This window comes from Hesperophylax consimilis, chromosome 31 (genome assembly GCF_061612785.1).
Source record: "Hesperophylax consimilis isolate HC1 chromosome 31, BYU_Hcon_1.0, whole genome shotgun sequence".
Taxonomy (NCBI): domain Eukaryota; kingdom Metazoa; phylum Arthropoda; class Insecta; order Trichoptera; family Limnephilidae; genus Hesperophylax; species Hesperophylax consimilis.
In genome coordinates, this window is record NC_142866.1 from 4,868,794 (window position 1) to 4,894,017 (window position 25,224).

Consider the following 25,224-nt stretch of genomic DNA (forward strand, 5'->3'; position numbering starts at 1 on the left):
ATAACTAACGGTCACTACAAAGTACCTTCATTACATACCACGTCAGCTCAAAGACAATTTTTCTTCCTAGCTCCTAAAATCTTTAACTTTATCCCTGAAAACCTAAAAACCGTGAGTCAACCCCATTCCTTTAAAAAAACAAATTACGAAATTGATCCTTACACACGGAATACATTACAACTACAATACCCATTCATTCTACACTCTATCAATTTAATCACCTTTCAGACAAAACATAATATATCCTTGTTCCCTAACTTAGCGGTATAGTATGTATATAATTAATTAGTGTGATCTATTTAATAATAATTTCTCAAAATTTTCATCTTCTTATAATTCTCTAACTTCTCCATCCTCTTCTTGTAACCCGAACTAGCTATACATCATTTTTCTTATTTCTCTATTTTATATTTTAGTAATGTATAGATTCTATGTCCGCAAAATGTAAAATTCACCCGCCATAATACAGGGTCATCCCTAGCATGGAGGGTGAAATATCACAAAAAACCACCTCTAAATCATGTATCAATAAAATAAATAAATATGGATAGTGGATCAAAACCCGCTCTCGAATTTTTAAGTCCGGTGATTGTCGCTAAAAACTGTTTGCAACAACTTGAATATAAAAAGAATTTACTTTTTATGCTAAATATCTAAATAATTGTATAGTATTCTTTGACATTTAGTGAAAAATATTAATACTATGTATATCTATTTTCAATTTACTTATTGTACTATTTTGTGAATGTATCAAGGGCAGCAAAAATTTCCAGGGTGGGTTTTGCGACTAGCGATGGGTCACGGTATCAGCTTAATATTTTCATACGGCTTAAAGAGCCGACTCAATTGGACGACAGCTCAATTGAACGGGAGCCGAGAGCTCAGAGCGTATAAGCAATGAGATACGGCTCCCAACTCCCAGCGTAAGCGTATAAATGATCGTATGATTCTTGGTACCGGTGCACTGCCTTGTACCACGAGAAAAATAAGATGCTAGGTAGTTAGTAGGTGTATGTACATATATTCAAGTCCCGATACAGACTGTCAGACACTGTTCACGTCTCTGAGTATGTTATAACACTTGGATAATTTTAATGGCACTGTTTATCTATAATATTTCCTGATAAAAAGAGTTACCGTTTGATTGAGCCGTGGTACAGTTTACCGGGAATTGTACGAAAACGTCTCATCAAAAAGAGCTAGCTGAATTGTGGGGCTCGTTCATGAATGACACGTCGCATAATCGTATCACTGCACGAGTCATATAATAAATAAGGATGATGCCCATTTAGTTTGTTTAGGTACATCTGTGTTCTTTCAAAGTCTTCAAAAAAGTGACTGTTCTTAACAGATATAAATTGTCAATTATTGTCTGCATAAATAGAAAAGTAATAAGTGCAACTTGTTTATTAGGATTGGTGGACATTTGTGAAGAAAAGTGCCTAAGCAGGTTACCCAGTGTGTTCATTATACTTACTCCATCTGTCTGATAGTCTAGTATCCTACCCATCAAGTTATTTTGTATACAGTTGACAGCTACTACATGATAACGGGTCGTTTCTACGACTCGTTCGTCATGTTCAGCAGCTCGGCTATGAATGGGTAAACATCTTCGGTCTCTAATCTCTTCAAAACACAGGTTTACTTCATTCTTTCATTAAAAAGACCCCCAACAAAGCATCTTTGAAGATGATGTAGACACAACGACGAAGGGGACTCACGGTAGGGAAAGGGATATATAATATTATAAAAAAGAAAAAGCAAATGTTTGAACCTTCATCCACGTAGAGTTGGTGGGATCCAGTCTGCCGTTGAGAGTGACGGTGTCATCGACGTGCGGACTCAGTGAGCCGGTGATGTTGATGATGGGCATACGCAGCGTGGTGCTGGTGGCGGCCCTCTTCAGGTTGTCGCCGCCAAGCTCACCGCGCACAATGTTCAGGTCGGAGCGACGCACATACGAGTCGATCAGTAGTGCCAGGTTGGTCGGGTTCACATGGCGTGTGAAGTACGACTTGTACACGTGCACCAGGTCGTGGTTGCGCTCCTCGGTGCCCTGAAATTGTTGCAGTGGATATTTAATTATTGTTAATTGAACCTCTTTTCAAGATGTGTGAGGATAGAGGTGAGGAAAACCTCGCTAGTCTAAATTAAATCAGGTCACTTAATATTTCAATTCTGAAGTTAAATGTTGTCAAAACTACCGTTGGTTTGAAAGCACTACCCATATTTACCATTGTACATTTTATCTTCTAAAATAATACATATTTTCTTCAGAATTTATCATATTATGGCTAACTAACGCAATATATGTAAGGTAAAACACCTTATTTCTGACACTGCACCAATTTCGGTGAGTTTGGTGAGTAACACAACTTTCATTTTTAACTAACATTTTGTGATGATACAGTTCACCAACATTGTATGTATTGTTTTTGTATGTTTTTCATTAGAGTATTGATCATTTTAATGCATTAAAAAAATAGAATTGCCAATTTTAATGGATTTTTGTTAGTTTTCAGCAGTCAAAAAATGGTGCCATTTTTAACAAAGTGACCATGTTTCTGACATGTATGCCAGAAAATCTCTCAATAATCATGATCATATTTCTGACTTAAAAAAAAAAAATCAAAAAATATAAAAGCAGCCTATTATATGCATATATTATGTATCCGAGAAGCAATCGGTAAGCAAACTCCAAAACACGAAATGTTCAGGAGAGTCGAACAACACTGGGGTTTTGACTTTCTCTGACGTGCTGCATACCGAGCTCTATATGCAGATTAAAAATGTTGTATTATGAAATATGTGTGTAATGAAGGTACCCTTCCGAAGTGATGCCACATCAGGTAGTCGAGCACCCCCTGGGTCATTCCCTTGGAGCGGAGGTGGCGAGCATTCAGCTTCTGGTAACCCCACTCAATCCAGCCAGCCTGAGTGGACACACAGTTGATTAGGCAGAGCGCATCCACCTAAGAAACAATCCAATCATTAAAAACAGCCAGCTAAGGGTAGGAAAAGCACAAATATGTCAATAGAGCAGGTGGCAAAAAGTAGCTGGTCATCAATATCAACAGCATGATGATGATGATGCAAGATACATTAAAAACAGATTGATAAGTGTGTATGTGACTCTGGTGCCTTCTCTTATAGGAGATTAATTGTCATCAGGTTTATCAATGTCACCACCCTGTAGATTAGAAACCTGGAATAACTGCAGAACTGAACTCGTACCAGTTGCATAAATTTTGAAGATCTGGGTAGGTAGCTTCTTCTACCGTACCTTTCATCAATCTTCCCCAAAATTATCAGTTGGGAATTCTTGTATTTAACACCCTTTATGATGTGACCAAGATATTGGAGGAATGGAAGTCTTAACCTAAAAAATAAGGAATAAACTGAAATACTCAACAAAGATGAGGGAAACCTGTACAAGTCACTGATATCAAAAGATTGAAACACAAGCAAAAAATAGCTGTGAAAACAGTTGTTATTAGGGATAACAAAAATACATACCTTTTCAGGATGAGCAAGGCCAAAGCGAGCCAAGATGTTGGCACCGGCACCCACTCCAAACCCAATGAAGGACTTGATCCCAAAGTGGCCCAGCACGAAGTTCAGCTGATTGGCCAGCTCGTCCATGGTTGGGTAGATGTAACTACAGAACAAACAAACAAACATACAATGATCAGATTATTTCATTCTTGAGATTGAATTATTGCTTTAGCTGTTGGGACCAAAATTGTTGTGCATGTGATAAACATTTTGGTGAATATTTTTGTGATAATTTGAGATATATTAGTAAATAACAGGAAATCGTAAAATGAATGATGATCACCTTTATCGCAATCAAAAAACACACAAGCCTCTAATAATTTGTTGGCAATAGTGAGCAACCCTTAAGACTTAAAACAAAGGCATGATTGCACTAATCCATGAGCAAGAATTACTTATTTTATTTTACAATATAGTCAATAATAAACCAATAGAAAAATATTAAATGTTTTCCTTCTTTAATGGCGAGTTCATATTAAACTTATTATTACTATTCCATCACCAATCAACCATCAGTAAATACTATTTACAAACAATGTAATGTGGAAAGTGTTATTCTACTAATAATATTTAAAAATCATTTTTTTATGGTGACATTTAAATTCCACCGTTAATTAAATTGCTATCTAACCTGACGCATTATCATTATAAAAAGCAGCTAGAATCACTTTCAAATACATACTTTCTGACCAATGAGCGTGCATTATGAGATTGTGGTATAATGTATAATTTATTATTTTAGCTATGAGCTGACAGCTATGACAGGTGTTTGCTGTCAACTGTCAACAATGCTACAACCATAGATATACCAATCATGCTACTAGATAACGAGAGGCTATAAACACGAGCAAGAGGCTCTAAGTCCACATGCGAAATTATTTTTACGGGATGAAAGAGATATTAACTTTGAAAACTGAAATCTTTCGACTTGCAGAAAAAAAATGATGCAGCCGGAGCTATTTAAATTGATATGAAATTTTACGATATAAAATCGCGGTGGTAGCTTGCTTAACCATTTCGTAGCCTGACGTAACATTATAAAAAGCTATTTTAGTTTTGCTCAAAGCCAACGTTAAAAAGACTGAGGAAAACTAATGACTTCACAAAGTCGCTAATGACCGAGGAAAAATGAAATTCATGTTATATTCGGAGAACGTAGAAAATTTTGCCCTTCCATTATTTATATTTAACCTTTAAAACATGCATACCTAATAAAGGTCTGTTCGTAGACGAAAATGAAAAATTAACAATGTTAAAAAAAAACACAAAATTCTGAACTAAAATTTGACCCACATTTCTGTTCCCGGATTTGTTTTTCTTTATAATCTGTCTATAAAGCAAGAATACTGCATTTAACGTTGATATTATTATCTACATTACATTATTATCAAAATCCAGTTATTTGTCTAATCGATGGATTAAACAAACATGAATGACTGCTAATCCTCTGCGCGCCGGAAAAATCCGGATAATTTCACCTCGACATTGAATTGAATCACCCAGTTCATTAGTGGGGTTATTAAGTATTGCGGCACTTCATTGGGGACCATACAATGAAAAAATGTAAGTACATATTACAAAAAGAGTTCCTACTTACGTTAGTAAGTTACGTTACTTAGTTGGGTATTTGGCTCAAATTTAAGTTTTGTATGAAAAGGGCCGTTCATCTGAAGGCGATGCCATACGTAGTAATGCAAAATCATGTGTTTTTGGTTTGAAAATGTTTCAATGTCGCCTAGAAATGTTTCAGATGCTTTAATTAAATACTGCGAGTAGAATACATCTTGGCCCTTGAAATAATCGAGTATTTTTTACATAAGTCTTTCTATAATACAATTTCTTATTAAATACTCTAAAAATACATACATTAGAAGATAGACGTAAAATAAACGATTTAACGTTCTTATTCAAAATACTTAACTCTAAATTCGACTGTTGTGAACTCCTGCAACTTATAAACATACATACACCCACAGTAACAACACGACAAAATACAATATTCTACAGCAGCACACATAAGCGTAACTACATTAGACACTCTCCGATACAACGACTTCACACCATGGGAAATCATTACTTGGGTGAGGTTGACATATTCAATACCAACTTGGCAAGTTTTGTGGATCATTTAAAACATTTATTTCAACAATACTCCTAAACACATCATGTAAACCAACAAATAGCTGTAATTTTCTGTTTTTGTTTCTTGTGTTTGTATGACTTGTTGCATAGCTTTTATCAAATGTAATTTTATTCTTATTTTTTATGTTTCAAAGTATTTGTCAAATTAAAATTATACTACCAACCATGTAAAAGCCCTCTGGGCGTTAAATAAATAAATATAAGCCCAGAAAAAAAAAATTTATGAGGCCTATGAAAACTGCTTTAAAGTTCAAAATTTCCTACTTACGAACCTATTTTCGGTTATGGTTTAATTGTATATTGTGGCAAATTAAGTTATTTATAAAATGATCGAAAAAAAAATATATTTATGCCGGAACATCCACAAAATAATATAATAATAAAAGGCACTTTTTGGCCATGTTTTTTTCTTGCATAAATCAAAACAGGCGGATGGTGTTAAGCGGGAATTTAAACCTTATCGCCATCTACGTAAGGGTTGTTATTGATAGCGGCTCAATTTAAAATATTACACGACGTAGTGCATCGCCTTAACCATTCTTGGCATTTGCGCGCTAGTCTCCTAAGGCTTATTGACAAAATTACAAACTATTATACGCCAATTTGTCTTTAAAAACGCGTGTGATATGGTAAAAAATACAAATTGTATGATACAAATTAATGTAGATGGCCTTAATAACTTTTATGACTTGTGTTGATATTAGAAATATATATTTTTTAAATAGATTTTTCCTTCCTATCTATATAATTTTTTGCATATTCGACTATGATAGATGCTTTGCTCATTATATTACAAAAGAAAAAACGTGGTTATTTTTTCTACATATGAAACTGTTTCTGAACCACATTTAATTCAATGCACATACTTTGATACTCGTTCAGAAATAAATAATGAAGACATTTTTAAAAATAAAAAGTAGTTGAATTTTAATAATTTCAATGCGTTGTTGAAGCGTGTATCGTTCCATTTTTATTAATGTCGTAGTTTCTACTTGTCAAATATCAAAAAATGACAGCTTCAAAAGTAACATCTACCGAAATAGCGGGATATTCAAAATAACACCTCTTATTGGAAAACCCTATACATTATAATAGAAAGGGATAATAGAATTTCGAATAGGGAATATCACTGTTTTTTTGTTATTTAAGAAAAAAAAATACGATAAGGTATTTTTATGCTGACGAATACATTTTCAATAACGATTTAAAATGTGGGATTTTCAATTTGCCGCCAATTTAATGTATATTTTTGATAAAAAATCGTGAATTCGGCGGCGTTAACGTCGCCGGGCGATGTTGGTGACAGCCGTCATACTAGGTCTAGGCCACAGGCGTTTTCTATGTCATAATGACGTTGTAGCCAGTTGGAACCGTTTCAGAATATGCGGTTTTAAAATCTTTTATGAATAAAAGTATGAATGAAAATTACTTTTTTTTTTGTTATTTGTTTTTGGGGTGTTATGCCGTGTTTCGCTAACTCCTTCTTTAGCCAACGTTTCGGACAGCATTGCAGTGTCCATCATCAGGGCAGATGTGTGATGATGATGGACACTGCAATGCTGTCCGAAACGTTGGCTAAAGAAGGAGTTAGCGAAACACGGCATAACACCCAAAAAAAAATAACAAAAATACTTTTGGCCGTGAAAATCTTAAATCATATTTGAAAATTACTTAGTTTTAGTACAACGATCAGGATCTGAAAAATATACTTTAAATCTATCGCAAATTTTTAACAGTATTCATAATATGAGAAAATACCCCATTTAGAGATTACGAGTAACGATTCAATAAAATGTAGTTAAATAATAATAATAAGTGTTTTATTATCTTCTTTTTGTAACAAATAGATATGATATCATCACTGGGATCTCCCGTGCCGAGGATTTCTTTAAGGTGCAAGTGTACATTTGAGCACTTTCTATGGTTTTTACTAGATAGTTGTGACTCTATCAGAAAAGAGAGGAGTTTCATATTTTCAGATGTCCTATGTGAGTAGGTGTATGGCTCTATGCTTCCAAATTACCGATACATTTGTATGATAACTATTAAATGTGTAGGCATTGTTATTTCTAGAAGAAAAGAAAACTAAAAAAAAACAATTAGTATTATTTTTGCAGTACAAAGATGTCCGTGGATAATCTACTGCGCCATTGAATACGAATCACGCGAGAATATATATATTTAGATATTGGAATAATAATTAAGTTCCTAAGTCAAAGTCATTGGGAACATTAAAATTCTAGTATTAACGACGTCTACGCTTTTACAGGGCAATGATCCTATAGAGCTATAAATACGTAATTGTATTTTAGGTTTGAAAATTTGATTTCCTAAAAATATTATATTGTATGCTTTAATAAAATATTGCGAGTCAAACACATCTTGGCATCTTGAAGATGGAAATTGTGGCAAAGTCTTTTGAAGGCTAAATAAGAGCATCGGCCTATAAAAATGCTTTGAATGGAATACACATAAAACCTTGTACTAACGAATTCTGCTTCGGGTATGGTTTAATTGTATAATGTGGCATATTAAGTTCTTTAGGTTATGATCAGAAAATATTTTGATATTTGAAACGTGCAATTTGGGCGATGTTCTTTTTGGATAAATCAATGCAAGCGGCCGGCCGTCATTTGCGTAAGAAGTGCAGTGCGTGATTTCGTCCGATTCCGAATGTTAACACGTCGCGTTCGATGTACATCGCAAAAAAAACGTCATTTTAGTTACAACAGAAGGACGATATAGACAAAGCATACAAATTACGTTTAACATCAATGTTAAAGGAAATAATTTAGTCACCTTGACCAACCTCGACACACATCTTAACTATAACGCAGAAATCTGTTATTTGTCTGAAGCAGCAAAAAAATCCCGAGACGATGAGTTCTGGCGTTTTAAAAATTCTAGGAAACGTAACGTCACTTTCATCGTATACCATGCAATATCACATCTTAGTTATAAAGCAGAAATCTTACATTACAATCATCTATATATACACATTTATTTATACGTAGTAAAAATTGACAACAATGAGATCTGGCGTTATGAAATTCATCGGGCTTTATCTGACTGTACTTTGAAAATGCTTTTATTTTGTAAAGTAATTTCCATAATGGGCTATCGTTCTTTAATAAAGAATATGTCTGTGTTCCTTTTTTTTAAATTAGAAATTCGGACGGATACGAATGGTTTGTGTTGCATCCCTAGGATTTTCTCGCAGGAATGCTAGGACAGGATCGTGCAGACCTATTTGTAGCACTTAAGAGGAGCAAGCCAAAAGCCAAAAGTGTGTATATTCTTGGTATCGTAATCGCTTGACAAACGCAGTCTAGAAACATTCGATTTCAAGCACAAAACTGGTTTTAATCTATTTTGTAAATAATTTTATAAGAAATCAAAAAATAATATCAAGTGCAACTGTCACAGATAATCTTAGCTATAATACTGTATTTTTTGTTTAAAGTTGTTTCCTTTACGCGTTCATACATTTCTATTGAAAAAAAAATTTTTTAGTAGTTTACATTTATATTTTTTGTTGAGTAATTTATTTTTTTATTTGTATTCTACTCAAGCGAAACAATAGGAAAACCTTCAATTTATCTAAAGCATAGTTTTTAGTATTCATAATGTACACCAATCGTTATAAAGATTAATCAAAATGGTGATTTAGCATTAAGCTTTGCCTTAAGGTATTCACTGGGAACATTTGCAATCCTGATGTTCTGGAACGTATTACGATAATATCCCCGATAACTTCACTAGAGATAGGCTTTTTGTTTTTCCAAGAGGCAGGACCAACCTACCATTTATCATGCCTTTGGGGAAATTGAATACACTCCTAAACAATCTTTAGTCTGAGGTGAACTTCTAACTTATCATTACGGCAGGTGGTTAGTTAGATTTGTTTTTTTTCCTTCACTTTTCATCATTTTCTTCAATGTTCTATTTTGTCATGGAATCATTCGGCATGTACTGTAATCCTTAGTGACAAACTGACAAGGCGACTAGCAGTGAGCAGTCACGACGTGTGCGTAGCCGTGGATTATGGGCACTTAAAAAGTCGTTTGCACTAATTTGATTAGACGCCGAGGCGAGGGAGCAATAGCGAACAGGCGATGCATGCGACCTCACCAGAACGGCAAGGCAAGGAAATGCCTTCCACCTCGCTGTGGCCACTCGCTGTGACTACGTGACCTGACTGCTCGGTAAATCGCCGCGGTACTTCGTGTACAAAAATCTTACTTTTTTCAACTAAACAATGTTCTGTTTTATTCGGTTATACCCTACTAAACACGTTATTTTATTCTATTCAAACAGATGTCTAATGTTCTCCACGCTCGGAGTTCACCAGCACGTCGGAGGATATTGTTCAAGAGGTGAATTTAAAATTGAGTATGTACAGTGGAATCCTACGCCGACATCTTATCTATGAAGTAGAAATTTTGTTTGTTTATGTCTATGCCAATGAAACTTGTTTTACTTATTGTTTCTACCAGAAAATGGTCTTTGTACCAGTATGGATCCTCAAGTCAACGCCACAATTCTCAGCTGACAGTATAATTTCCATTAACAGCTAGCGAGCTTTGAAATATGAATTAAAATAAACTGTTATAATAAGGACTTTTTTGCGACATTACATTGATTAGTTCTTCGATCACGAATACTTTCTCAATCCCGCATCGCTTTGTATCTTATTAATTAGGACGAGGGATGATATTGGTTAGTTTCTTCACCCTGCCTCTCTGTCTTACAGATGTGATCCCTGGAAGGGATGACATCATGTTTCAGTACTGGAGAGGAATTTAGTTTCGTGTATAGTTCCGCGCTATTTCAGTGAATCTCTGGCAGGTCTGACCCAAGAGACGCTTTGTAAAACGTCTACTTCGGAGTGCAGCTAACCCAGATGGAGAATACACTCGTTAAAACCCTTTTGAAAAAATAAAGGGTTAAGGAAAGATATTACGTTCCTTTGGGACGAACGATGCAGGTGTAACCTGTTCCTCAGTGAACCCATAAAGCAGTTGTAAAAGTCTATTACATTATCTTACTTTTGTTGGCATGCTACATGTCATACTTGCGAATTGATTTTACCCAAAATAAAGACTAACTGTGCATTTATTTCATAATTTCGTTACATGACAATATTTCATCTTTAAAGTTATACTTTTTAGGTTGATTTGTTTCACTCTTAACATTTCCCGGCACAACAAATAGTCGATCAGTATGACTTTTTTTATTTTTCTGTCAAGTATTGATAACGGTGGTGTTGCCGTGCCGTTAATGGAGTTTTATTACTAGTAGAGGGTTCGTCTAGTGAATTCTATACCAACGGTTCATTGCTATTCCGTTTGATTGCAGTCTATTTCTCTATTGATATTCTCCGGCGCAATAGGTATATAGTTTTCAATGACATTCAAACATCATAATACGCTGCAATAATTATACACAACAGTAAGGTTGCCAGGAAGGGTATTGCGTTAATGCCATGTTATCAAGATCATCAGTCTGTCTAATGTAGATTGAAGGTCTCATTACATAATTATTATAACATCGGCAAATATTACACTTCTGCTTGTGAAATATTACGTAAATCTGAATAATAGTACGCTTAGAAGATTTAACAAAAACGAGTCGTAGAAGCGACCCGTTCTCATGTGACAAAAATCAACAGTGTATACATACATGTTGGGCGCGCGTTTGGCTTGTTTCCCGACTACACACCGGTGACGAAGGTACCACGTACATTTTATATTGCTAAATATGATTCTCATAATCTATTTTGAATTTATTGACTGGCGTAATTTTTATGTTTTTGGCAGCGCATTATAATATTTCATCCCTTTGTGGAATAAACTGTGTTGCGTATTGGCTTTGTCTGATTTCACTGAACGTCCTTGTTCTAAATCTAGCTTACGCTTTCTACAGGATTTTCCAATTAGAGTTGTTATTTTGATATTCAATCGTAAAAGATCAATGGTTTCGTTGCTTTTGTGGCACGTAGCACCGTCTTGTTGAGTAAACGTTGTCCAGATCAATACCATCCAATTCCGGCCATAAAAAATCATTAATCATCTCTCGATAGCGCAATCCATTCACCGTAACTGTTGCTCCAGCCTCATTTTCGAAAAAGTAAGGTCCAATGACTCCGCCGGACCATAAACCGCACCAAACAATCACACGTTGAGGATAGAGAGGCTTTTCTACAATAATTCTTGGGTTTTCCGAGCCCCAGATGCGACAATTTTGCTTTTTGACGAAGCCACTGAGGTGGAAATGTGCCTCATCACTCAAGATGATTTGCATTTGATTCACTCAAGTGAATTTCAATAATTTCAATGCGTTGTTGAAGCGTGTATCGTTCCATTTTTATTAATGGCGTAGTTTTTACTTGTCAAATGTCAAAAAATGACAGCTTCAAAAGTAACATCTACCAAAATGGCGGGCTATTCAAAATAACACCTCTTATTGGAAAACCCTGTATATGAGCAAATTTGAAAATAGACTGATACATTACGTACCTATGTAGAGTAATACTAAATTTCCTTTGAAATACGAATTACGTAAATTGATTCTGAAAACGTTTTGGGCTAACCCCCAAGATTCAGGTAATGGTAAATAAATTAATATAACATTAAAATAATAAATTAGAAACAAGCTTATATCAGATACACGATGTACGCTTTATTGAGTATCGATATAAAAATCAAATAATAGGAGTTAAGTCCTTTTCAATATCGGTGTACAATATTGGATGAAGGGATGACCTTTTTTTTAAAGGCTACATGACTTCTTCAACACTAGTTTAGATTTCTATACAGGGTGTCCGGAAACTCGTAGTACAAGCGGGAAACTGGTGAATCTACATCACATTTGGAGTCGATTTTGTAGTATTTTTTTTTTTTATTTGAGCTTTCGTTATCGAGTAAATCGAGTTTGAAGTTGATTTTTTTTTTTTTTTAATCAAATTCTTATAAATTATTACTGAAGATCAAAGTACCCAACTAATTAAAACTATTTGAAAGTAAAACAAATGAAGAAACTCGGATTTGAAGCATTATTTTGAAATCACCCTTCATTTAACCCGGTGTAATCATAAAATATTTCTGCTCTGCAGGGTTAAAACATCTGTTATTCAACCCTAAACACCAGAAAAAACTTTAAGCCTAAAATAGCCGAAAAATATATATATTTTTTTTTTTTTGAAAATGCTCAAATCAAAAAACTTTATGTTTTTTTGGGTTCCCCATGTGGTGTAGATTCTCCAGTTTCCCGCTTGTACTACGAGTTTCCGGACACCGTGTATATATTATAATACTTAATATTTTTATTTTTTTTTACATTTTTTATTGTAAAGTATTGATATCGGCTATATATATATAAATATTGATATTTTTCTTAATAAATAATTTGTGAAAATTATTCATTTTTTTGTGTTAATCAGTTTTTTATTACGATTTATATGTTTTTTTAATCTACTTATAAGTATTGCAATGGATAACGTATTTTCGACTACCATTAGCAGTAATATGAACAGTAGGCCTCGCGTCGAAAAAATTGTGTTTCTAATTTTCTCTTATTTAATAAATAAAATAAAAACTTTTAGTACCTTTGTACTTTAACGCCTACTTTTTCACTTATAAATCATAATATTTAAAATTTAAATAAGGAATTATATAATTTATCAAAAGAAATGTCACCATCTCAATGAAAATTCTTTTTTCGAACTTTCTTCAGGAAAGTAGGTACCATATTATTGATTAATCTGATTTGAAAGTTCTTAATAGGAACCACGATCACGCGAACTCTGGAGGGATAAGTGTAGAAAAAACAAGACTTTTCATCTTAAACCGGGACCGTGAGCGTAGTGTAGTGGTTGAGTAAAGTAACTTAAATGTTAAATTACTATTATTTAATTTGGTCTAACTTATATTTATTTACAGTCCCGGAACTAAATTGATTTGCCATTACTGGCGATATGTTATTATACCTTAAAATTTCAAAGTTGAATTAATGTGCTAACATTTCTTAAGTCCTGTAGCTTTTATATTGGGTAAGTTATTATTTTAATTCAGAACCCTTCGTCGTACCTAGTACTACACGCCGAGGACAATGCTCGAATTAGCTTTCTGCTTTGGCCCAACAAAGCCTAGTATGAATGCTAATGGTCGCCATAGAGACGCGATCCAAACACCCGGCAAACCGCAAGTAAGCCACCATTCCCACTTGGCAACAGCATACCTTACTGAACACCGAACAAGGAATATTGAACGTATGTAATATGTATTACCACCCACCCTATTGTACTTTCATATCATGTACAACAGGGTGGGCCGTTAATGAATAGGTGATGTGCCCTCGGAACAAACTGGATCTATCTGACAATTTATATTGAAATAAAAAAATTAAAACGCGAGTTCGACTCCTACAAGGAAGAAATCAAGCACCCAGAAATCCCTGACATACAAGGCCGTCCAACTTTACAAAAAAAATCCCGAATGAAATGACTGAGATTGAAAATATGAATTACATAAATAAAAATAAAATCCAAATAAATATAATATTTCTGAACATATCCGAAAACTAAAAACTGCATTTGAAAAGTAATTTAATACGCTTTCAAATGTATTGTATTGTATACAAACATATACTTTGTGATTACAGTCAAACTTGGTTATAACGTGTTTGAGGGGACCGACTAAGTTTGCTCCTTATTGCCATTAACCGTTATATCAAAATTTTTTTTTTTAAAAGATCGTATATATCTACCTACCTGCTTCTACTATCAATATATTCGCAATGGTAAGGTATATTTTCAAAATACCAGTAGGTATTACTTATTCAAAAAATAAATTAGAAAAAAACATTTTATTTGTCAAATTTGTTATCAATGATTGTTTTAAAGATTTCGCTTTTATGATTCTCAATTTCCTCTTCAAAACAATCAACGCTTTATAACTATCTTCACCTGGTTCAAGGGTTTTAAGTAAAATATCAGTAAATTGTCTATCTTATTATCACTACCTTGTGCGTACTCACAAATAAACCACCCTGCGTACTGTACCTACCGCTTATAAAATCGCACTTGTCATTAATAACTAGCTTGGATTGGATTGTTTTGGTTTTCGGCTATAAAATTTCAATTTCACAAACAAGTGATGCACAACCCGCGGCCCCATTCTTGCGGCCAGTCTGTTAATTTCATACGGCCCACTTGGCTATAGAGAAAAATCTAAATGTTTGGGGTAATTCTTTAAAACCCTGGCTGAGAACTGTTCGAAAGGCAGCTAGGTAATTTTTGCGGTATTTAGTACAAGTACCAGTGTTTCAGTAATACATATAATCGACTCCATAACCAGAACCACAAATCGATAGTTCGTGCTTCATTTGCAGCGTTTGTACGAAATTTACTACTACCTACACGTGTAATATTAAGCGCATGAAAAACTTTCATATTTTAACTTAAAAAAATAAAATGAATTAATATGAATTTAACTTTTTTTCGATAGTTAATTAATTCAAATCTTGGAAGCGGAAATTAACCAATTACCCTTCATCTGATCGAACTGAAACTCGGCAAATAGACTCGTTGTCGATGGGAATCATAGACATATGAATATTAGTAGACCTGCCCTGTAGAAGTGATTAAAAGCGTATTATTCCCCACTCCCCATACCGGTTCCATTGGAGCCGGCTGTGCTCGCGTATGGCCTCAAGTGAATTTATAAAACGTGACGTCATCATTCTTGTGCGAACTATGGTCGAGGCATCATCGGTTCATTTTATGAAATAACACGGCAAAATGGTGACTTGTACTATGAAAACTTGTAAAAATAGATGTGAAAAAGAGAATAAACCCAATTGTCGTATTACATTCCATATATAAGCATTATTTTACTTTATTTTAAGCATATTCACATCGTATAATATGGATCAGTTGTAGAAACATATTATACTATCACATCGAGACACGTCTGGACGTGAAACACAAAGCTGGTTGGTTGCTGGGAAGTAAATTATGAACATTTATAAAAGTGTCTTAACTAAATACATAAACGAAATATTCGACTCTGAAAATAGAAGAAATTTATTTTGCCGAATTTGGACTTCGCAAATTTGTTCATAACGTGGCGAGTAATTTGCGCTCCCATGTAACAATGTCTATTCATTCAAAAGCAGATTTTACTTTTAAGAACTAAATGGTGATATTATAAGGCGAGATGCCTATATACTATCAGATTGATTTATTGACGAATCACAGTCAGCTTTACCCTCTTCGTTCTTCAACAGTTGATTTTACCCCTCATCCTTAATTTCTAGTCTATTAATATTCATATGTCTGTGATGGGAATGCATTCTTTTAAATTTTGGTGTCAATCACGTACACACACGCGGACGCAAATGCATTTCTATGAAATCGGATGACATAACAGTCGTTAATATACTAAATAAATTACGGTCCTACCCTATCGGCATTTGCCAAATGGGTAGAATTGTTGACACCGATTCTTGGGTAGGAACGTTCAATCCTCAGTCAAACCATTTCAAAATCTATGTAGGTATTATAGTTAAAAAATTTGATCCTTTTTACAGCACATCGCAAAGACAATAATTGATTTTGCCAACAGTGATAATAATTTTGTTTTTATCCTACACAATTCTGAATATTTTACTCAAAAAGTTCTCTAACAATGCGTTACAAACGCAGTTATTATATATTTCCCTTGAGTTACACAGCATTTACAAAAATGGATGAAAAATATCAATAAAAGCTTAAGGTATTACACACCAACTTATTTTGTTATGGGTAATGTAAGAGATTTTGATATAAATATAAAAATATGGTACCCTCTACATGTTTACTAGTTTGTAAAGTAACATATTGATTGAATTAATGGAAACCGATAAACCTGTAGTTCAATTCACAAATATTTAAATATTTTGTTTAACTTAATCAAGTAATAACATCAACATCCCACATAGTTCGATGAATATAATAGTCCATACTGATAAATCAAGCAATTTACGTTTATTTCTGTGAGATGGAAGTAAGTAATAAATCACGTAAACGTCATATTTGACATTTGTTACTGTTGGCGCCTCAGCGTCTAAAATAGGAACTACTCTACGCTTATCACGGCTTAAGCTTAAATAAAATATTTTCAAACGACGATATTTTCCACTTGTCCTTGGTTCAGATTACTAAATGCATATTGGAGAAAAATAAATAAAATTGTTAATAACGTATCCTCTCCCCCTGTTTTGTGTAAGATATCTATGTTATTTTCAAAGGTGTTTTTATGTTTTTCTGTATGTAACATGAAAGTTATGTGTAAACTTCACTGGTTAATGCAACATGTAAAATGTAATTATTTATGTAAAATTGTAAAACTGTTTGTTTCCCCAATACAATAGCGGCCGATTTAGCCCGCTTAAATGTGAGTTAGGAATGTTGCACATAGCGAGGATACGGGCCGACTGATATACCGGGCCTTAGATACACGTACTTTACTATGCTACTTACATAATAATATTCGGGCTTTACAATTACCATTAAAAGCATTTGCTTGTGGATGGAAGAGTAGTGTACACTTGTGCTACTAAAAAAAATGGGCACTTGAACGAAATCATTATGTAACATTCTGCTGCTAATTTATAGGTAAACGCAAATATTTTCAAGCCAAATCCATACTGGAAAAATATTATTTGAAGGTTCTATTAAAATATCGACTAGATACGTTAATTTATCTAATAGAAGGCCATAAACCAACACTAACCATCGTACAAAAAATCCTTATCCATGTGATTATTTGCACTACCAGTGATGTTTTTTTTTTAATAGTATCTAAAACTTATACAAATGAGATAAATGCAATGATATATGGGTAATATTTAAAATATGTTAAACGAGAAGCAGATTATTCCTTACACAGATTATAAGGGACCCACATTCAAAAGTTGAAAAGTGCGGAATATTCTGTGCGCAATATTCATGGTCGGGATAGTCGTGATCGGAATAATCCGAGCACCGTTACAAAGTTAAACCCAAGATAATATTTTTTTTAAAAGTATAGGAATTTCGTGTTATAAGGCTCATAAAGTGACTGGTATAATACATCGAGTACAAAAGGCAGCGCACCATAATAATATATAAAATCGCGGTCAGATTTTCGGGGAAACTTTTCAAGCTCTGAAACGATGGCATTCCTGTGGAATGTCGTAATTTCTTCAGCGTAATTTTGGGAGAAGAAAACTGTTTATAAAACGCAACACAAAGGAATCGGTGGAACAGTCAAAGTCGAGTGTTGGTCACTCCTTTGAAGAAAATGCAAGCCATACGGGGTTGGGAGAGAGAATGGAATGCGTAAAGTCTTGCCTTGACACTCTGTCTTGCTTCACTTTATCCATAATCTTATGTTTGACTAACTATTGACATGAATCACGCATTGACTAATGATACCATGCTTTGACTTCTTTCATTCGATTGTCTACGTACAACCATTCTTCTGACACTGCATTCTCCGTCCATCAGCAATACATATTCAAACAAGCTAAAATGTTGTCACGAAGCAGATCTCTCAAACATTCCTATAGGAGAGTTTTATTTGACGAGAGAAGTGAAGTCTAGATTGTTGAAAGTCCCCCGTCTCCTTCTTGGCCCTTTTTTATATTAACTCCACACAGGAGGCCCTGAAGAAAATAATTTCTCTCAGGGCCTATGTCATCTTCGGGGATGCTGTGTGGGGGGTCTTTTTGTGGAGAGGAAGGAGTGAACATGGGTCTTGAAGAGTCCCATGTTGTAGGAGGGAGGAAACACAGAGGCCGGCAGTTCGTTCCACAGCCGAGCTGTTGAACTTAAGAACGAATCGTAGAAGCGACTAAAGAAGGCCCTAACCTGAATGATTTGATTCTCATGATTCTACACTGAGCTCCAAGCTTAACAATGCCGCCCTACATGGTTCATAACGTGGGGCGTCCCTCGCCAATTCCTAACACTGGCGCATAACGTGGGGAGCTCCAAACATAACAAAGTACCTTTCCTAATCCTGTCAATTACTCTTTCGTTCACCTGGCATGTTTTTCGGATACGGTCGTGTATTCGGTTTTACCACGCAGACGCCTCAGTGATATCATTTTCCCATATTCAGTATACTTGTATCCATCCTCTACCAGTCCCGTATCTAAATGACCTCACTGCCTTACTTCATGTTTGGTATCTGGACTACTACCCTGATGACAACTTTTTAAAAAAACTCAACTTTTAACGTACATCTAAAAGATACATTTAACATTCATCAATAATTCGTAACTGACAAACACTTCGTTACAGAAATACTAGGTATATGTTTAGCTTTAAAGCGACAAAGTATTATAAACTGGCAATCATTTCATAAAGCACTATATTTGATGATTCTAATATGTACTGTTAAATGAAAAAAAGAAATAATGTGAGAAAGTGTTATGCAACTAGAAACGTTTGCATAATGAGATATCAGTTACGTTATGTAATACGTCTGTGGGTGTGGGGTGCACGGGAGGGTCGAGCAGCGGGTTTACCCGCTTGAGCATTTCGTATTCAAGTGAATACAAAATAATGATAGACATTACTTTATAAAACAGAAAATATTCAGGTTAATAAAAACCTATTCACCCCAAGCAACCAACCGGTCGCCTAGAGACAAAGTATAAACGTGAAATAAATGAACATGGTTTAAGAAAGGTTCAGACAACTGGGCCGTCAAATAAGCAATAACTAAACGGTCCAACCGGGTCCGATAGAATAACGAACAGGGCCAAGATTTCAGTATCGCTTAGCCGAGGACCACGGTATAGCCGGGCGGGGCTGGGCTCAAACAAAGCCCTTAAGCTCTGTGATTCATTTCGTTCAGTTCGTATCCGTAAGCCATGCTTACACTTAAACATTTTGGGTAAATAATTTGTGAGAAAAAGATATCGAGGTGATTTCTTTGATATTGCTACAGTGAAACGAAAATGATAATGGAGTATATATTTTCAATCAACAATAGTGGAAAGGTTTTACCAGCTTTTGGCAAAGGTCCTACCTGCTTTGGATATGTTTATTCTCATTTTTAAGGTTCATTAAAAAAACTGTATTTTTTTTAAATGTTTTTGGCTTTCGCCCTTCACGGTGTTCTTGGCAATCATTTCAAATTATGAAGAAAGGGAAGGTGAACTAACGAATTAATTTAATCAAAATGGGAAATTTCATAATTATACAGAAGTTTGGAGTCGAGTTCAGATTTAGTATAGTGATGAGATATTAAATGGAGGGGAAGCAAATAAGGCTTTATAGAGAGGATAATTGTTTAGTACAATCAATTGTTGTCTTGGAAAATCTGTTCGTCTGAAGCAGAATAAAATCTCCCTAAAACATCGAATATTACAAGATTTCGCAAAGTCATTTCGTCGTATGAGGTGTCGGAATATTAAGAATTGATATACACTAATATATTGTTTCAAATAAAAGCTAGGTACACGGAGAAAACTTTTAATATTGTTTTATTTTTTTTTTATACTGGGTTTTTACAGACGATCTCACTTACGTGAGAACAATCCAGTTATAAAAACACAGTTAATATACAAATAGGTACAAAAATTACCAAATTCTACTCAGCCATAGGACACATTATTTTTTTTATATACCTAAGTAAAGATTAAAATATACTATATTTTATTAAATTAAAATGAAAATTAAAAATATAAATGAAACACAAATATTAAAGAAAAGTAAGAGTAAGAGACGCCAGTAATACATAATATAATCAGTGCAACATATTTTTTAACAATGGCAGAATTTTTTTTCTGAATCCATACAAATTATCAACAAAAATATCTACTTCAGCACACTCAATCTTATTATATAGTCGACACATTTGGATCAGAGGGCTAAAATAGGCGATATTATTTTTGAAAATATTCAGGTGAAAAAGGCTATGGTGTCTTAAACAATTGGAATTGGGGACATTTATTTCAATATTGCTAAAGCATAATGAGGAATCAAGATGGCCGTGGACAATTTTATGCAACAAATTAGGTCAGTCAATTGCCTAGCATTATAACAATAACATTACATTATTATATTTCTCAGGAAAATAACACCTGCCTGTTCCGACACATTCTGAACGGATACAATTTTTATTATGAAACGGATAATCGTTTTTAACAGGATTTCAATAAATCATTTTTCTCTGTGTAGGGCATAAGAATATTGAGTTTTTATCCAGGATTTATTGTAGTATTGATGGTTGCAAATCCAGACTTTCAATGGGTTATCGGTTAGGTATCATATAATATTAAAATGATATCGCATTTTGCGGTGGGCACTAGGCAACGGCCAATGGGGGGACGGCTCATCATAATATCTGACCACCATCGCCTGCAACTGCGGGTTCGTTATTATAATGAAATCGTACGAATATAGCAGAACATAATATCAGATTATTATTATTATACTGCGACCGGTTGGTGTCCAAAACTGATGATTCCAAAACTACTAATAATTGTTTCAGAACGACAAAATAAAATTATTTACACGCTTGTCGATGGTAAATACGTTATAATTTCGAAAACACAATTGGATTGTTCTACCTACACCACCTACAATGATTATGAGATCATAATTAGGTGTATTACGTATATTTAAGGCCATAACCTAGACCCGGAAAACCCATTTACAAAGGAGAGTTACCTGTATTATCTAAAATATATGTTATTTGTTTATATATAATGTACTATAAGCTAAATTATTACGTTACCTGAAGCGGTAAACTTTTACGAAATGTAAATAAGTACCGCAAACGGTAACCGGATAAATCATCACAGTGATAATTCATCACATCTTTAAAAAGTTATATAAAGTCATGGAAAGTTATGAAACAAAAACTTTATTAACTGGGTTAAGTAGGTTAGGTAAGGTTAAAAAAAAATTTCATCGTTTCTAATGACTTTATATCACTTTTTAAAAGTGTGTTGAATAGTCACTGTGTTGAGTTATCATGGAACCACCGCAAACATGTTCTTCAAATTACGTTCGATTATATTACATTACAAGGCGCAGACCCGTGAAAAATCACGCGATATTATAATTGTAGGATTTATAAAAAAAAATCATTTCCTTTCAAATGAAGAAATTAACCTTTCGAATGTTGGCAAACTTGAAAAATTACGACTTATTCAAAATAAGTTCACATTTCAAATAAAGATTTATTAATTAAATAATAATTTTCGTATATACTTTTTCGCTTGTCTTATACGATTTATGCTTTCAGTCACAATTAAAAAAATCATAGTACTTGAATAATTTTACGCATTACGCAGGAATACAATTTAAAATCACGCACCCATTCACCGACAACCGAAATTAGTATGCTTCTTAATACTATGAAATAGTAGTGTTTAATAAACGCTTAAAACATATTTTTTAAATAAAGTATTGTATGTCTATTTTTAAATGGTTTATCCACGTATTTTTAAAAATTGTGAAAATGGAGCAAGGACAAACAATGGTAGCAGCGAGTCACGCTTAAGGGGGAAAAGAAAAAAGTCGGTACAAAGCAACTAACAATATTAAACCCAATAATGGCCGCGTTGCAAACAACACAAATATTTTTAATATGTCGGAATTGAAACAGTCCTCTTCAGAAATGAGCAAACTATTTATTAAAAACAATGAAAAATTAACCCTTATTACAATGTTTGATAGAAAGAAGTTATATTTTATGTGAATATTTAAACAACAACCAACAAACTATTTCAGAAATACAATAATAATATTCGCACTCCTAGAAGATAATAAACAACTAAAAGTGTGTAGTTTTAAGATAAACGACTGGAATTTGGATGAATTTGAAAACTTCTAACTTGTTTCTGGTGTAATATTAAGTAACATTTCCTTTATTTTTCATTTCCTTTATCAGGTTTGGGTACAGCCGCATGGGAACCATTTATTGGATAACCAACACCTAGTCGTAGGTCACCCCAAGTCGTTCGCTACGTTTGGTGATCAACCATTATACATTTTACCTTCCCAGAATTTCCTCTCCTTCTTTTCCTTAAAAAATACCCTCCACATGGCATCCCAAAAGATAACATAGGCTTTGAGGGAAATTATTTTCCTCGGGGCCTCCTGTGTGCGGTTAATATATAAAAAAAAATCGTAATAAGGCATTTTCAGTGTTTTTTTAAACATAGTACCTACCTACCATAGAAAATTTTCAACATCGTTAGCCTAAAAAACTACTATCCGTTAGCCTACAAAACTACTACTCCTTTTTGACTTTAACCAGAAATAATCACTTGTACGACCATGTTTTATATTAGTGTTCAAATTCAGCTGCAAAGATATATATTGACAAAGTTCCGACACTCGCTGACCGCAAATACAATTTCACGCCGTTTTGCTGTCCGGGTGCAGGGTTTCGAGAAGAAATGCACTCCGCGAATAATGCGAGGAAAATTCAAATGACAGGGTGAAAAATGGTGTTAGGTATTCAATACGACAAAACGAAGGCAATATGGAAAATTTACAAATGGAAAAAGCGAGGATGATAATCCAAATATATATATATATATTTTTAACATGACCAAATTAGTTTGGATAACTTGTGTAACGTAAAAAAATAAATTCTATACACTATGGAGTAGTGAAGTTTGGAGAGCGACATCTGTTTCAACTTTCTAGATCAAAGCAAATTTTAATCACGAAAAGTCATTTTTACAACGAACCATGCAGTTTTGAAATATCCATTTAAAATTAGAGGACATATTATTGTGATTAATTTTTGGGTTATTATTATGTGTTACAGTGTTCATTATTAAGGCAGATGATGGACAGTGTAACGCTGTCCGAAACGTTGGCTAAAGAAAGAGTAAATAAATAAAAATAATAAATCATTATATTAGTTTTAGCCATTGAAATCTTAAATTATAACAAAGAGGCCAGGTCGTAAGCTACATACTTGTACAGTTATTCAATCAGAAACCAAATCGATAATAAATATGAAATCTTTTTGCAGTGATTTGTGATGGTTGCAATCCCAGAACAACGTTCAATGCGATCGGCATTTAGCCCAAACAACCGAGCGGCTTTTTCCCAAGGAATAAGGTCACCCAGAAACATAACCTAGTTAAAAATAAAGTGTTGCATATGACTCATAAACAATCATGAAAGCAGAATATCATAAAAATGCAAGCAAAGACTATTATTTTACACCGTTCTGTAACAATTTGTGACGGTAGCAATCAGAGATCAACGATCAGCGTTCAGTACGATCGGCAACCAGTCCAAACAACCGAGCGGGTAGCTTTTCCACGAGGAATAAGGTCACGGTTAAATGCTGCTCTTTGCCATTTGCGGATCTCCACATTCTTCACACGATCATACATGGTTTTACCACACATACGCCTCAGGGATTTCATTTCAACAGCACTCAATCTACTCTCATCCTTTCTTTGACAGTTCCATGCCTCACTTCCCATACATCAGGGTAGGTACCAGCACTCCATTGTGGACTGCTAACTTCGCTTCTTTGGACCATTTTTTGTTAGCGCCAACTGCGTTCAGTCCTCCATTAATGGAGTTACCTGAATTTACCCTTCTTTCAATATCTCTGTCAGTCTTCCCATCTCTCTAGAACATACTTCCTAAATACACAAACACCTGCTCCTAGTATTCCTCATTCACAGCTATATTGCACACTGTTTTCGTACTCTCTCTTTCAAACACCATTACTTTAGACTTACTTACATTCATCATTAACTCATTTTTCATGCATACTTCGTTCATCCTAGACTGCAGATCATCCATACTATTAGCAATCAGCACCGCATCATCAGCATACAACAGGCAACATACTTTCAGATTACTCAAATTCGCGCCCAATCCCACCTCTTTCAATTCTTGCATACAATTATCCATGTATAGATTGAATAACCACGGTGACATTACGCAGCCTTGTTTATCACCCTTTGTGATATCACATGTGTATGCACATGACTCATAAACATTTAGGAAGACAAGTCGTCATAAAAACGCAAGCAAAGACTATTATTTTACACCGTTCTGTAACAATTTGTAACGGTAGCAATCAGAGATTTACGATCAGCGTTCAGTACGAACTGCAATCGGCCCAAACCATCGTTGGGTGGCTTTTCCCGAGCAGTTACAGCACCCGGCAGCGTAACGGCCAGCGGCACGCCAGCGGCGGTTTTTCCTCAACAATTTAAAGTAAAATCTAACAACGTCTGCATTGCGGACTGTAGGGTTATCGATGTTTCGGCGGAGCGGCGACGGCGGCACTCGGTAGCTACCCACCACTACCACTGCTACCACCACTACCCAGGTAGTAAGTTCCTACCCCGTCACAGGGTGATCACTTTGATATACATGATGTAAGATTACGCCTTTGTTATACAAATATATCAGCAATCTAGTCTGGTTTGTGTTGCACACCACCGACGGTAAGGTTCTCAACGCTCTGACGCCAGGAGATTTTAATAAATGTTTCATTC

At 34.6% G+C, this 25,224-nt stretch overlaps 1 protein-coding gene across 4 annotated transcripts in view; it reads right to left on the reverse strand.

The window, feature by feature from the left end:
• Positions 1 to 25,224, reverse strand: part of MESK2 (misexpression suppressor of KSR 2) — a 292,886-nt gene that overhangs the window by 12,532 nt on the left and 255,130 nt on the right. For all 4 annotated transcript variants that reach the window (XR_016305189.1, XM_089649910.1, XM_089649912.1 and 1 more), the window contains 3 exons: positions 3,517 to 3,658; positions 2,826 to 2,972; positions 1,775 to 2,056 (listed from right to left, as the gene is read on the reverse strand). Coding sequence is in view for 3 of the 4 variants with exons in the window: in XM_089649910.1 (XP_089506036.1) it covers positions 1,775 to 2,056; positions 2,826 to 2,972; positions 3,517 to 3,658 (571 nt within the window). In the remaining variant the exon portion in view is untranslated. The remainder of the gene's footprint in view (positions 1 to 1,774; positions 2,057 to 2,825; positions 2,973 to 3,516; positions 3,659 to 25,224) is intronic.